This window comes from Prosopis cineraria, unplaced genomic scaffold (assembly GCF_029017545.1).
Source record: "Prosopis cineraria cultivar Desert tree isolate PC_DT_omini unplaced genomic scaffold, ASM2901754v1 PC1, whole genome shotgun sequence".
NCBI lineage: Eukaryota > Viridiplantae > Streptophyta > Magnoliopsida > Fabales > Fabaceae > Prosopis > Prosopis cineraria.
In genome coordinates this window covers 29547588-29562596 of record NW_026555332.1, presented here as the reverse complement: position 1 = coordinate 29562596, position 15009 = coordinate 29547588, and the positions used below count along the sequence as shown (strand labels likewise).

Here is a 15009-nt window from a genome sequence, read left to right as displayed (position 1 = left end):
TATAGTGTAGTATTAAAATTTTATCAACCCTTATCTTATTAGGCCTTTCTCAACATTTAGAATAGGCATAAAACCTTCATAATCATCAATCCTATATTTAACGTCTCATGTGCATTGTTTTGAAAATTGGATAAGATTGGTCGATTCAACTAGTTAACAAAAAAAATGATCGGTTTGATTCAATTGATGCATGCAATGTTTTGAAACCTAGACCGGACATCGAACTAGAAAGAGCAACGGGTTATGATTTTCACGATCTAACTGGCGGTCGAACCGGTAACATAAAAATTAAATAAAAATAAAATTTATATGTGCAATTATATAAATAAAACATTAATTTGTCAATGGTGCTTGAGATCTCGACCCCAAAAACTAGATATTTGGATCATTGGAGTTATAGGTAAAGGCATGTTAGTATAAGCTTGTGATCTCAAAGAAAAATGTTAGAGCTAGAGGCATACTGTCATGTCATGACTCACAAGCTTTCGATTTTAATGCTAAAGGTTGGATCTTCAGAGTTGGAGGCGGATGTTGGAGGAGAAGTTAGAAATTGAGTTTGGACCATGAAAGAGAGATTAGAGATTAGAGAAGAGAAGAAAAGAGAGAATTAATTATTAGAGAAGAGAAATTGTGAATCTAAACAACTTAACCTAATTTTTTAAAAAAATTTTTTGGCTTTGACTTGGGTTCGGTTTTCGGGTCAAGCCGGTTCTCTCAAAATTGACTGGTTCAACCCGAGTCAAATGCCAGATTGGTTCAACTAGTTGAATCAAACTATTTTCTTCAGCGGGTGGCAGTTGGACTGGTCAGACCGTTTGGTCCGATCCGATTTTAACAACATTGGATGCATGTGAACCTGTGGAGAATTACATTGGTCAAAGACGGTAAATCGGTTCAAGAATTGTGAAAACTGAAAAAAACAACGATTTACACAGTTTGGCCGGTCCACTATTTATGTATATTTTTCCAGCTCCAAATGTCAAAACCAGTTTTGTTTTGTTTTTTTTTTTAATTTTTAATATTGTAATTTATTACCAAAATCGCCTAGTTGCCCTAGCTCTGTTTCTCTTCAAACTTCATTCAATCCGCGAACCCGAACGAAAACTGAGAGCTCGGCCGTAGACCCTCTCCGAAGTTTGAACGCATCTCTGATGATTTCGCTCGGATTCTCTTCACTTCAGTGGAACAAAAGTTGAACTCGAACGCATCTCTGATTCGAGTATTCGACTAAACCCTAACGCGTATGAGGACTAAGTTCGAAAACATCTGAGAACGCCAGAACGCATTTCCGTCGCATCTCACATCTCTGAAATTGTTACTTAAATCCTGAATTGCATGTTTATTCAGGTTAACGCGACATTCTATAGGTGCAACCCTGTTTCATCCTCTTGCGTCGTTTCCCTTTTCGTCTTAACACTCCGTGCCTCGTTTTTCTCTCCATGAAATGGAATTTGTCTTATATTTTTCTTTCAAGGGAAAGGGATTGGTGTAAATTCCAATGCCGTAAATTTGATTGGTTGTGAATTTTCCAAATTGTCTTTGCAGGTTCCATCGCCATGAATCTATTTTTTTTTTCTTTTGTTCTATAAACACGTTCATTTGCTCATGAGATCCTGATAGACGTTTCAGACTATATATTATTTGGAGGTTAATTATATTCTGTTTTGAGAGCGAGGTGTTACAGTATATATTTTCTAATCAGCTATTTCGTTATGAACTTCTGAGATGATGGTTTGAATTAAGTTTTCCTATGTTGAAAATGGAAATGACGTTCCCTTGATATTGCCAACAACTTTGGTTTGGCTATTCATTATATGTCCAGATAGGAAGATGTTTTAAGTTTTATTCTTTGCTTAGGATATTTCTTATTTCTGATTGTACAACATAATTGCTTTTTATGCCCTCCAGTCCTTTTTACAAGGGATATCTTTGAAAGTTTTCTTGCTCTTTTCTATAAGAAACTCTGTTCATTTTTAGAAGCATTACTTACTTGTTTTCCCCATGTATCCTTAATTATCTAGAGAGAAACAAGACTACAAAGCTTTATTGAGGAAAGATGATTTTTGAAAGTGATTGAAAATATGGGTAAATTTATCGAGAGTAACTAATTTTAACTAGTATTTTTAATCTATATGAAAGTTGTTAAACCTCTCTTATAACAAGGACTGCGAGGAGAAGCTTGGAAGTTTTTCTCTTCCCTATGTAAACTTTTGATCAGATGTAAGTTCGCACCCAATGGACTGTCTCACCTTTTAAGTTCTAGCTTTTAATTATATTTGTATATACCTGAAATCAAATTGCTCGTCCTTGCTGGCAGAGTGAAATGTGTTGCCTGATGCATTTCTGATATGCAGTGAAATCTGTCAATTTGACGGCTCTAGATACATGATGCAAATAATTGGGGGAAAATCTTGATAAATACTTACTGATTTTTAATTTTTGGTCAGTGTAATGTTATAAATCATGGAGAAACTACATTTTATCCCTGAGCTATGGCCTACTCACAAAAATTAATGCATGAAATTTAAAATGCATAAAACTCCTTGCGAACTTCATAATGTAATAAACAACCCTTGACATAGTGTTTGATTTTTGGTGCTCAATGGTTATTCTGTTATAGTTTAGTAATAGCAAGAGCTTGTTTGGATTTGTCACGGAATTCTGCATATTTTGCCCTAGCTTCCTCCTTCATGGAGTTTAGTTCTAGAAAAAAAATGACGAAGTAGTAGTTTGTATACGGAAAAAAATGAACAAGTCCTTTTTATCATCACTATAATGTTAGAAAACTTAAGTAGTAATTGATGATTTTAAGTTAGGGTATGATTATCTTCAAATGAGTAATTTTTCTGATTTTGCTTTCAAGCAGAAGCTTCAATTTCTGCAGCTGAAAAAGTGTTGCATTACCAGTCACAAATGCCTATCTTTTAGTTGTTAAATTCAAAATTGTGTTCTTTATTCATGAATCATATGGTGTATGCTATTCTATAATTTAGGAAATGAGTGAAAAGTAGCTTGGGATGGAAATATAATGTAGGTATGCAGCATTGTTTTGCCGACTTATTGTTTTCTTATTTCTGATTCTTAGGATCAAGCATTCTCCCATATTAACTCCAATGGTACAATTTGCAGCTGACTCAAGACTACTTTTGATTCAGCTGTTGATTCATTTTGTTGAACCTGTCCTTGTTACTCATTGCATATAGTGAAATTAAAGCAGTGAATACCAGTATGATTTTGATGAGTAAGGTTAGTATTTTTATTTTCTTTTTGATAATTTTTCTTCAAGAAACGAGCAATAAAGAAGAACATTGAAATCTGTACAGACGTGTTGAATTGTAAAAAGGACATCTTCCCCCTAAACATGAATTTATCTTGGATGCTATGGCAAAATCTGACTTTTCATCCAGTTGGAGGTTGGCATACAGCGTTACCTTCCTGTAATATTAGTTTTGAATAGATATCTCTTGGAATCTTTTTCCTTTAGTCTCTGCGTTTTTTAGTTTTGAGTCATTACTTTTTTAGCTCTTTCGTATTTATGATGTTTATCAGTCAATTATTAATGGCAGTGGGCTACCGTATAGCTCTTTTTCCAAGAACCTATCTCTGTTAGATCATAGATGACATCAGCAATTTTATTCTTATATTTCTTAAATGTTTGTTTCTTTTGTGTTTTCTCCTTGCTTCCTCATTTTTTTGTCAATTAATTCGTTTCGCTTTTCATTTGTGTGTGTTTGTTTTGTTTTCTTTTGGTACATCATTTGTTTTTGGTCTAATTCATTTCATCTGTGAAGTTGTTTTCTGTTGCCTTTGATTGCTTGCCCTTTCTATCTTAAGTAGTGCTTTTGAAGTTCAAGAATCAAAAGCATAAGCTTGTTATTTCTTTGCAGTTGATTAAGGTACAGGAGAAGTGCTTTGCATGCGTTTGGTGTTTGAAGAGGCCATCTATATGGCGAAATGAAGTAAGACAAACAGCGTTTTGCCAGTTTGCTTGTTTATTTTAATTATATTTGTATATACCTAAAATGAAATAGCTCTTATCCTTGTTGGCAGAGTGAAATGTGTTGCCTAATGCATTTCTGATATATGCAATGAAATCTGTCAATTTGACAGATAGATGATGTAAATAATTGGGGGAAAATCTTGATAAATGCATACTAATTTTTTATTTTTGGTCAGTGTAATGTCATAAATCATGGAGAAACTACATTTTATCCCTGAGTTGTGGCCTACTCACAAATTATTGCATGAAATTTAAATTGTGTAAAAAACACTTATAAACTTCATAATGTAATAAACAACCCTTGACATAGTGTTTGATCTTTGGTGCTCAAGGGGTATTCTGTTATAGTTTAGTAATGGTAAGAGCAAGGATAGGATGCTTAAGGAAATTGATTATACAGGTAATCCTTTGGTAACTAAAGGGTAAAGGTAATCAAGATCTCTCAATTCTCTCTCTATGCTTGTTTGGAATTGTTTTGTGAGATTTTGAATAATAAATAAGCTTATTTTGATATATAAAATCATATTTTGCACTTTTGAACTTTTTTGGGGTGGGGATTTGAATTGAGAAATGCTACACTAAGTTCTATGAAATGATATTTGAAATTGTTGTGATGGACTAGATATCTATTGTGGCTTGTCTTGTGCTGAGCATATATGTGAAAAGCATGATCATATTGAGTATGGGTGGGAGTTCACGTTAAGAGAGTTAGTTTTGATTAGTCCATGTGACACTTTGCTGACACTAGTTTGGCACTAGTGTTTGGTAATTATTTAATAACCCTTAATATCACCGAATTTGGGAGTGGGGTAGCACTTACCCCTTAATATCACCCTAGAAGGGGTGTAGGGTAGGGTATCATGACTCCCCAATATTTGAAATGGAAAAATCCATGATCTGAAAGTAAGTGCGAAGCCTTTGGCCTAGTCACCCTTCATGATCGAAGTGCTTGGGTTGTCCCATCACATAGAGTTAGCCTTGTCATTATTAATAGTCCATGGATTTAGTCAGAAGTAACGGATTGTAATCAACAAAGTTATTGAGGCTTTGTGTCACTATTATTAGGCTTGGAACATGTACATATAGCCATGGTCTAGGTTATAGGAATTAATAATAAAATCAGATAAGAATCAAATCAGATTTTGATATTATTCTAAGATAATAAAATCCCTAGTAATCAGAAAACATTAAAATAAAATAACAGAAATAGATACAAGGCTATCTAGGGTTTCTATTGTGAAACTCATAGGGCCTTAGCCCATTAGGCGCTGAACTCCAACACTCCCTCTCAAACTGGTGAATAGATGTCTATCATTCCCAGATTGCTTGTTAATTTTTCGAACTTGGCTTTGGCTAATGACATAGTGATAATATTTGCAATTTGCATCCTTGTAGGCGTATACTTCACATCAATTAGCTTGCTATCAATCTTCTCTTTAATAAAATGTTGATCTATTTCAACTTGCTTTGTTCTATCATGATGAATAGGATTGTTGACAATACCAATGGTGGCCATGTTGTCACACAATACCTTTATTGCCCCTCCATGATTAATATTCAACTCCTTGAATACCCTTTCAAGCCATAATCCTTCACATATTCCATGAGCTAAAGCTTAGAGTTTAGCCTCTGCACTACTCCGAGAAACAACAGCTTGTTTTTTACTTCTCCAAGTGACTAGATTTCCCTATACAAATGTACAATAATTGGTAGTGGACCTTCTGTTAGTTACAAATCCAGCCCATTTTGCATCGAAATATACTTCAACCTCTCTATTAGAGCCTTTTCTGAAAAATAGACCCTTTCTTGCTGAGGACTTTGGGTATCATAGGATCTTAAATACAGCAGTCATGTGATCTGTTAGGTTGACTAGAAAACTGATTTATCACGCTAACTGGAAAAGCAATGTCTGGCCGAGTATGAGATAGATAGATCAATTTCCTAAATAGTCTTTGATATTGTTCCTTATCAACAGGAGGATAATCTTCATGAAAGCCTAGTTTGAGAGAGAGCTCCATAGGTGTAGCTACTGGTTTACACCCTAACATACCAGTTTGTTGGAGAAGGTCTAGGGTGTATTTCCTTTGTGACACTGAGATTCCATTCTTGAAGCGTGCCACTTCCATTTCAAGAAAGTATCTTAAAGCACCAAGGTCTTTTACCTCAAATTCAGATGCAAGAAGACCCCTTAGCTATTGGATATTGTTGATATTGTCTCCTATAATAATAGTATCATCTACATAAATGATTAATATAGTTTTCTTTCCATCTTTTTGTTTGATAAACAGTGTATGATCTGATTGACATTGCTTATATCCTTGTTTTTGTATAGTCCTAGTAAAGCATTCAAACTATGCTCTAGGAGATTGTTTTAAACCATATAGTGACTTGTGAAGCTTGCAAACTTTGTTCTTGTTCTTCTTATTTTTGAATCCAGGAGGTATCTCTATATAGACTTTTTCTTCTAGAGATCCATTCAAAAAGGCATTCTTTACATCCATTTGATATAGATGCTAGTCAAGATTGGCTGCAATCGAAAGTAATACCTTGATTGTATTGATTTTTGCCACAAGTGCAAAAGTTTCAAGGTAATCAATTCCATAGGTTTGGGTGAATCCCCTTGCTACTAGTCTAGCTTTATATTTATTTATGCTTCCATTTGATTATATTACATCCCACAATGGATTCCCCTTTAGGAAGATCAGTAACTTCCCAAGTGCCTTTCTTTTTAAGAGAATTTATCACTTCTTCAATGGCTGCCTTCCATACAAGAATTTTCATGGCCTCTTCTACATATTTTGGTATCTGTTCGGTTGCAACACTACTACGTGAAAGCTTTCATAACAGGAGATAATTTCTGATGAGATACAAAGTTCCCATAGGATGCTTAGTGCATGACCTTACCCCTTTTCTCAATGCTATAGGCCATCCAAGGTCACTTTGTTGAGGATTTGAGGTAGAAGTGGATGATTGGCATGTGTGTAGCTGATGTTAAGGTGCTTCTATAGTTATGTTCTGCTCTATGGTGTTCAAATGTTCAAAAGATTTCAGGCTGGTCAGACCTGTGTTGCTCTATTATTGGCTCTAGAGGATGTTCATCATGTGAATGAGTTTCAATTTGGGCTGGTTCAACATCAAGTTCAGCCAGGGGCTGGAAATATGGGGCTTGGACATAAGTTGGCGGCTCATTGGTGGTTTCAGTTTCTGGTTGCGTAAGGTAGAATGGCCATTCACGTGATACAATCTCTACCCTTAAATGGGCATTTGGGAGAAATAAGGAAGATGCTCATGGAAGGAAACATCCTTGGAAAAAGGATATGTATGGGTAGGAGGATGGCAACACTTATACCTTTTCTGGGAGTGAGAGTAGCCCACAAAGACACACTTTAAGGCATGAGCATCAAGTTCAGACAAGTGAGAATTATGCAAGTATGCAGCACAGCCAAAAACCTTCAAGGGAAGCAAATGAAAGAGCTAAGAATTAGGATAATGTTCAAGTAAAACCTGAATAGGAGTTTTAAAGTTAAGAACTTTGGAGGGAGAACAGTTGATGAGATAAATTGAGGTAAGTACAGCATCACCCCACAAATATTTAGGAGGATTAGAGCCAAGTAAGAGAGAACTTGCGACATCAAGAATGTGGAGTGTGAGGACAAGAACTTTTGGTGGAAGATCCCATGGGTAGTAAGGAAGGTTGAAAAATAAGTGTTGAAGTATTCTTTTGCATTGTTAGTTCGTGAAGTTTGAATTTTTGTGTGAAATTGTGTTTCAATAAGGGCATGAAATTGCTAGAAAATAGGAAAAACCTCAGATTTATCACGTGTGTGATCCAGTAAACGTGACTAACCAATGTGCGCAGGAAATGCTAGTGTCCTAAGAGGGTCCTAAGATATCACTATGAATAAGATGGAATGGATGCGAAGCTTGATAGCGTTGAGAAGGGTAAGAATTGCAGGTATGTTTAGATAAAGAACAAATATTATAACTAAAAGAAGATAAATCTTTATTCAAAAATTGGGGATACAACTATTTAAAATAATCAATGCTTGGATGACAAGCACGATGGTGCAATAATTTTATTTCATTGAGAGTAGAAGCAGCAACAAAAGACTCAGAACTCTGAATAGATAAAGAAGTAGAAAGAGCAGTGGTAACAAGATCAAATTGCCTTCTAAAGTAGTATAAATCACCTTCATGATCACACCAACCAATCATCCTCCCCAACCTCATATCCTAAAACGCGCAGCCATGAGATTGAAAATTAGCATTGATAAAGTGAGATTTTGTAAGCTTACCCACGAACAAGTTACAGGCTAGCTTAGGCACATAAAGAACATGTTGCAACTCAATGTGAGGAGAAACAACTATTGTCTCTACACTAACAAATGCATCAGCTACTTTTACAGCCCATTTTTCTATACAAGAGTGAAGCTCTTTAAAGAGAGTGATATTGCCTGTCATATGATCAGTGGCCGCTAAATCTACTATCCACTTATTCGTGTTTGCTCCTTATTAAGAGTGTGAAGAAGTTGCTATAGTTGTGCCTTCAATTGAGAGAGATTAGATACAAGGGTATCATCACTAGAGACAGCATAGCCTTTACTCTCTCGTTTGCCTTTAGACTTCTCATTGTTCGGGCGGCCATGAGTCTTCCAACAAGTGTCTTTGGTGTGGCCAGCGTTATTGTAGTGATCACAATAGAGACGGCTACCCTTTCGTGATCAATCATTTCTAGAAGACAGAAAAATAGAGGCTCTAGTGACATGCTTTCGGCTCTCTTGTCGAATGGCTGAAAAAACTGCACAAAGAGAAGGTAGGGGTGAGACGCTCAAGATTCGGCTATGTACCTCTTCAAAAACAGTATTCGAGCTGAGTAAAAATTTATAAACTCTTTTCCTCTTAATCAGCTTCTTATAATAGGTAGCATTTGCTGCACATGACCACACATGAACCTCGTAAAGGTCAAGTTGCTGCCATAATTGGAGCAGCGAGTTGTAATACATGGTCACTGTCATGGTGCCTTGTTTCAATGTATGAAGACGACCCTTAATCTCAAATAATACAACACCGTTAGAAGCAGAGGAGTAGAGTTCACAAGTAGCTTCCTAAATATCCCGAGTAGTTTGATAAAGCATGAAATTCTTACCAGTCTCAAGAGTCAGAGTTAATTAACCAAGACGTGACTTGGTTATTTTCAGCAAGCTAAGTAGCATACTTAGCATCGATTGTAGCAGGTTGACAAGCACGGCCATCAATATATTCCTCCCTACCTCTGCCGTGTATGAACATAAGGAAAGATTGTGACCATTGGAGATTGTTGTCGCCATCAAGTTTGTGACTAGTGATAAGAGAAGATAGGTCGACAGAAGGATGTCTGGTATTAGGATGAGTTGCATTAGGGTTAGGGGCAAATGTTGTGCCGAATGACTGGTATTGGTTGGATTTAGAGCTGGAAATTTGGGTGGGTTGAGCATATTCTGGCTTGGCCCGAATAAACCTGAACCTGAGTAGGCCCAACTCCTTAAAAAGCCTGAATAACTAAGCTCGGTCCAAATTCCTTCGGGCTTCGAGCAGCCCGAATACTCGAATTTTATTTTTAGAATCATTTTTAATTAATTTTTTTATTTTAAAATTAAATATTTTATCTTCAAAATATATTTTTTTGATACTTATATGATGTATAAGACTTAAATATATATTTTAGTATAAAATGACTGAAAAATTAACTAATTAATTAATATTTATCATTTTTTATATGTTTTGAAAAAAAATTATTTAGGTATTCGGGCCAAGTCCGAACCCAGTCGAGCTTAGCCCGAATTTTCTACCCGAATGGGCTCGAACATAAAAATATCATAATTTTTCTAAGTCCGGCGTGAATGCTGGGCTCTAATGAGATAGCAAGAATATAAAGTTGGAGTAGCAAAGATGAGAATGTTACGATGGATGTGCTGACATACACATAAAGATAAAATTTAAAATGAGCAAAGTGTGGGTTGCACCTATTGAGGAAAAAATGGTAGAAAGTCGTTTGAGATGGTTTGGGGATGTACAAAGAGCGTGAAAGACACTAGTGAGAAGAGTGAAACATATAACTTTGAGCTCTGTTAAGAGAGGTAGAGGGAGGCCTAAGAGAACACTCTTGGAAGTTATTGAATGTGATCTCTTAATTGATGATATTTTTAAAAGCTTGGTAAATGATAGAACACAATAGCGTCTTGCAATCCATATAGCCGACCCCACCTAGTGGGATAAAAGCTTGTTGTTGTTGTTTTCTAAGCCCGGCCCTAACTTTTTTTGTGCGAGTTCAGGCTAGCCTGTTAGGCTTGGCCCAAATTACCGGCTCTAATTGAATTGGAGAGGAGAATCGCTCATCGCTCTGATACCATGTAATCAGCTAAGTTATTAAGGCTCTGCATCACTGTTATTAGGCTTGGAACATGAATACATAGCCATAGGCTAAGTTACAGGAATTAATGATAAAATCATATTAGAATCAAATCAGATTCTGATATTATTTGAAGATAATAAAATCCCTAATAATCAAAAAACATTAAAATAAAATAACAGAAGCAGATAGAAGGCTATCTAGGGTTTCTATCATAAAACTCATAAGGCCCAAGCCCATTAGGCGTTGAACTCTTACAAGGACATAAGGGAGGTGTGATGATCATGCATTATTGAGAGATTATTGATATAATTGATATGTTGAGCATGCTCTTTAACCCTAAAACTAGTTCCAATGGAAAGATTATTGTGGGCTTAATGTGGTTAGCCTTCTGATTTTTGCATAGGAATCCCTCTCAATTCTCTCAATTTGGAGGGGAGGGAAGGGAAAATTTTTCCCTTCAACTATAATATTGCCTAACAAGTCCCATCTAAAGAAGGTGTGGGAAAATTTTGGACTTGGCTTCTTTCCATTTTCCCTCTCTTCACTTCCTTCCCACTTCCCATCTCAACCATTGGATTCATTTTTGAATAGTTGAAATCTAATGTTTCATAAAATTATTACTAAAATGTGAAATTTATGAAATATAAATAAATAAATTTAGAAAATAACTATTTTCATCTAAACTACAATTCAAGATATGCTATTATAATTAAAAAACACAAAAATTAATTTTATGAAACATTAAATCTCAACAATTAAAATGTGGATCCAATGATTATGCTGGAAAGTGGAGAGGAAATAAAAAGATGAGTAATGGAAAGAAGCCAAGTCTGAAAATTTCACCTGTCCCTTCCAACTAAACATGACGATAGGTTAAAATTTTTCACCTCATTTCCCGGTTTTAAAATCTAGTTCATTTTTAAGTGCCTTTGAACCACTTGGAGCTTGAAACTTGAAACTGGAACCCTTTCCTCTCTTCTCAGAATTGTCACTCATGCTTTGAACAGGTTGTCTTTCTCATCTCTCTCAATCTGCCAATAATCTCACACGACCCTAAGTCCTTCACACTTTTGTCCCTGTCTAATCTCTCGGTTCACATTACTCTATCTCCCTAGTCTCTTGCACTCCGTCACTATTCGGCCATCGTTGTGTTTCTTTGTTGGTGGAGCTCTCTTGCCTCTCCTTCACTAATCTCTTAGATCTGGTGCTCTCACGTTGGGTACAGAAGTAACAGTTAAGGGGTATGATCAATTTCTTTTTATGTATGATTATGTATATATCTTGTTACCTCCTTTCCCATTGTTGAACAAAATGAAACAGATGCCTATGAACGGAATGGTGAAACTCGATTTCTAATTTTTTTTTTTACTTACTTTTTGGCCTATCTTGTTGAATGTTGATTTTATTGTTTGATTTTAAAATGATGTCACTAGCTATTTGATTTTAATATTTGAAATGGTTGTTAACTTAAGAGTGCTTTTATTATATGTGAAAGTTCGCAAAAGGTTTATTCCAGCATATTGAATTAGAATGGTACAACAGCGTTTAAAAAAAAAACATTAAAAGGATGGGTAGCCTCAAGGGCAGCTACTCTTTGAAAATCAAGCGTGGAAATAAGCAAAACATTAGAAAAGATATCAGGAATAAAAAATCACAATGACAACTAAAATTGTGGTAAAATAAGATGTAAATAAGGGAAGAAAATCATTTGGGAGAATGGGCTCAAAAATTTCCAACACTTCCCCTCAAGTTGGAGAATATATGCTTATCATACCTTATGTGCCACTTAATTCCTGAAATCTAACTCTGAAGAGTGTCTTGGTCAATTGGTCAGTGGAAGATGTACAAGACAAGTCAATCACCTTAAGTCGATTTTTTCCCCCCTTTATAAATCAGTTGTCAATCATAACGTGCTTCATTTTGTTATGATGTATGGGATTCTTTTGCAATGCTAATTCTAGCCATAGATCACACCAAACTTTCATAGACGTTGAAACATGTATTCTAAGCTCTTTTAGCAGTCTCAATATCCACATTCCACCATATATTCCTAGGGTTAATGCTTTTTGCTTTGCTGCTGCTTTTTTCTAACTTAAAAAATATATGCAATTCGATCACTATGCCTTCAAAAATTTTTTAGGCAAGTATACACCCCACTAATCATTTTCTATTTTGAGCAACGAGACACTTGTTCAAGCAAAATTTATCTAATAATCCTTTAGTTTGTTTAAGAAGCAGCATTATTTATGATATATGCCTTATTTGTAGTTTAAAATAATTATATATTGTATACTATATAGTAAAATAATAACATGATTCATTTAATAATCAATACTTATGACATAATTAACAATTTCATATATAATCATGCATGTGAAATGTTCATATGTGACAAGTTTATAAATCAATATGTAACTTATTGTCATCAGGTAAGTACATATTTATTTATCACATCACATCTTTATAGTTGTCAAATATTAGTTTTCATACTTGGCATCATCGAAACGTAGGGCATAGGCCTTTAGGTTTAATAGTATTTGTTGTGCATGCTCACTATTTGTTTAGGAAATTTCTTCGTTCTGCACTTTAATGATTTGAGATTTGTAATGATGGATTTTATATTTTACATATACATAACAGGGAACAAGATACTTGAAGCTTTTAGTCTATATATGTTTGAACCAGTGATGTTGTATGAATATGTTGCATTGACGAGGATATGGATATTGTAACTTGATAGTAGTAGGAGAATATGAAAACTTTTACATAGGTCCATGGTGTGTGGTGGCCATAGTGTCTTCAGAGTTTTATGTACCTAATGAATTTATACTTGTGCATTAAGAATTTCAAATACCAAAAACTTTTAGCAAACTTCATTTCATCCTCTCACGGGATCTTTTAATCTTTGTTGAAGGTCAATCAAGTGAGCTGAAGCACTTGTTTTCAATTCTCAATATAGGAGAGTTGTTGGAATCTTTGTATTATGGCTTGTTCAGAGCCTCCAAACTCTTTAGACTATGTCCAAGTGAATGTTGGCCAAAGGAAGCCTCGGATTCTTCTTGCTGCAAGTGGAAGTGTTGCTGCTATAAAGTTTGCAAATCTTTGTCACTGTTTCTCTGAATGGGCAGAAGTAAAAGGAGTTGCCACATCAGCGTCTTTGCATTTCATTGATAGAACGGCTATTCCCAAGGATGTGATTTTATATACTGATGAAGATGAATGGTCTAGCTGGAAAAAGCTAGGTGATAGTGTGCTTCACATTGAACTTCGTAAATGGGCTGATATCATGGTGATCGCTCCATTATCGGCAAATACTCTAGCCAAGGTAATCAAACCTAAAAATGTTTACAGATCCATGTCTCTACGTGGTATCATAATGGAAATATTGTATATGATTTATTGCACGTTTTTAAAACCGCATGGTCTAAGGTTAAATATATAGACCATTCAGAGGACACCGTTGGTTCCTATTCATGAATGTGGTGTATAATTTTTGAAGTTTACATAATATCTACAATTACAATAGGTGTGTGTTCATTAATGCACTTTAGTTTTTAACTTAAATATATTCTAATGTAGATTGCTGGAGGGTTGTGTGACAATCTATTGACATGTATTGTAAGAGCATGGGACTACAGCAAACCCCTCTTTGTTGCACCAGCCATGAACACTTTTATGTGGAACAATCCTTTCACAGAAAGGCATCTCATCGCCATTGATGAGCTTGGCATTAATCTCATCCCGCCTGTTACAAAGAGGTTGGCTTGTGGGGATTATGGGAATGGTGCAATGGCTGAATCTTCTACCATTTTTTCAACTGTAAGACTCTTCTTTGAGTCCAAGGCTCATCAAGGTAATGGTAATATTTCATGATTATAACACTATCTGTAAAGATGCCTTGGTAGGACTTGTTGGTTTGATGTTCTGAATCTTCAGGCCCAAAAAAAAAAATTGATGTCCTAAATCCTTCTTGTTAGTTGTATCATTGTTTTTTTAATGATTGTGATACCTCTGTATTGACAATTATCGTTATTATTGTGTATTACTGTATGTATTACGCGTTTCTATTACAAGCTTGCGCAGATAATGGATCAGTTCTTGTGTCTCCCACAATGTTGCTGCTTAATTTGTATATTTTTGATATATAAACATCTGATATCTTATACTATCACGCCAGATTTGAGTATTATTAGATTTAATTGTTGATTTATATACTTTTCAATCACCATTTTTGGTGTGTATATGCTGATACCTCTTTGGAGTACATGCTCATGTCTCATCTAATCTCCATTTTTATTGAAATCTTAGTAAACCTGCCCGTAGAATGACCCCAAATGACCCAACAACTTGTGCATATGATCATGGAACGGAAAAAAGTGTAGTTTTTTTTTTTTAAAGTTCTTGGCTATAAACTCTACATGGCATATATTTATGGTCTGAATAGTTATTATTATTGTTATTATTTTTAATAGAATATGGTAATAGTGAGCCGTTGATGCTACCCTCATCTTTGAGGGCATGTTTGAGAGTTTATGATGGAATGGAATGGAATTGTTATTAAAGGAATGGGATGGACTGAAATGGGATGGAATGTTATAGTTTGGGAGTTTTATTGGGA

The 15009-nt window shown here is 35.2% G+C and overlaps 1 protein-coding gene across 9 annotated transcripts; it reads left to right on the top strand.

Annotated features, from left to right (window-relative positions):
• Positions 1-1034: 1034 nt before the first annotated feature.
• On the top strand, positions 1035-14601 carry LOC129311231 (probable phosphopantothenoylcysteine decarboxylase). 9 transcript variants are annotated; one of them, XM_054953389.1, is made up of 6 exons: positions 1035-1367; positions 3086-3246; positions 3888-3959; positions 11399-11632; positions 13306-13716; positions 13971-14601. In XM_054953389.1, the coding sequence occupies exons 5-6, from the start codon at positions 13375-13377 to the stop codon at positions 14262-14264; spliced, it is 636 nt and encodes a 211-aa protein (XP_054809364.1). In that variant the 5' UTR covers positions 1035-1367; positions 3086-3246; positions 3888-3959; positions 11399-11632; positions 13306-13374; the 3' UTR covers positions 14265-14601. The 9 variants fall into 9 exon arrangements, with proteins under 9 accessions (XP_054809364.1, XP_054809415.1, XP_054809379.1 ...); XM_054953440.1 differs by lacking the exon at positions 3086-3246 and having other exon boundaries at positions 1035-1347; XM_054953404.1 differs by lacking the exon at positions 3086-3246.
• Positions 14602-15009: the final 408 nt, after the last annotated feature.

Coding starts and splice junctions, on each gene's coding strand:
- LOC129311231 (XM_054953440.1), top strand. CDS start 13,375: ATGGCTTGTTCAGAGCCTCCAAACTCTTTAGACTATGTCCAAGTGAAT. Junction 13,717..13,970: donor CGGCAAATACTCTAGCCAAG/GTAATCAAACCT, acceptor ATTCTAATGTAG/ATTGCTGGAGGGTTGTGTGA.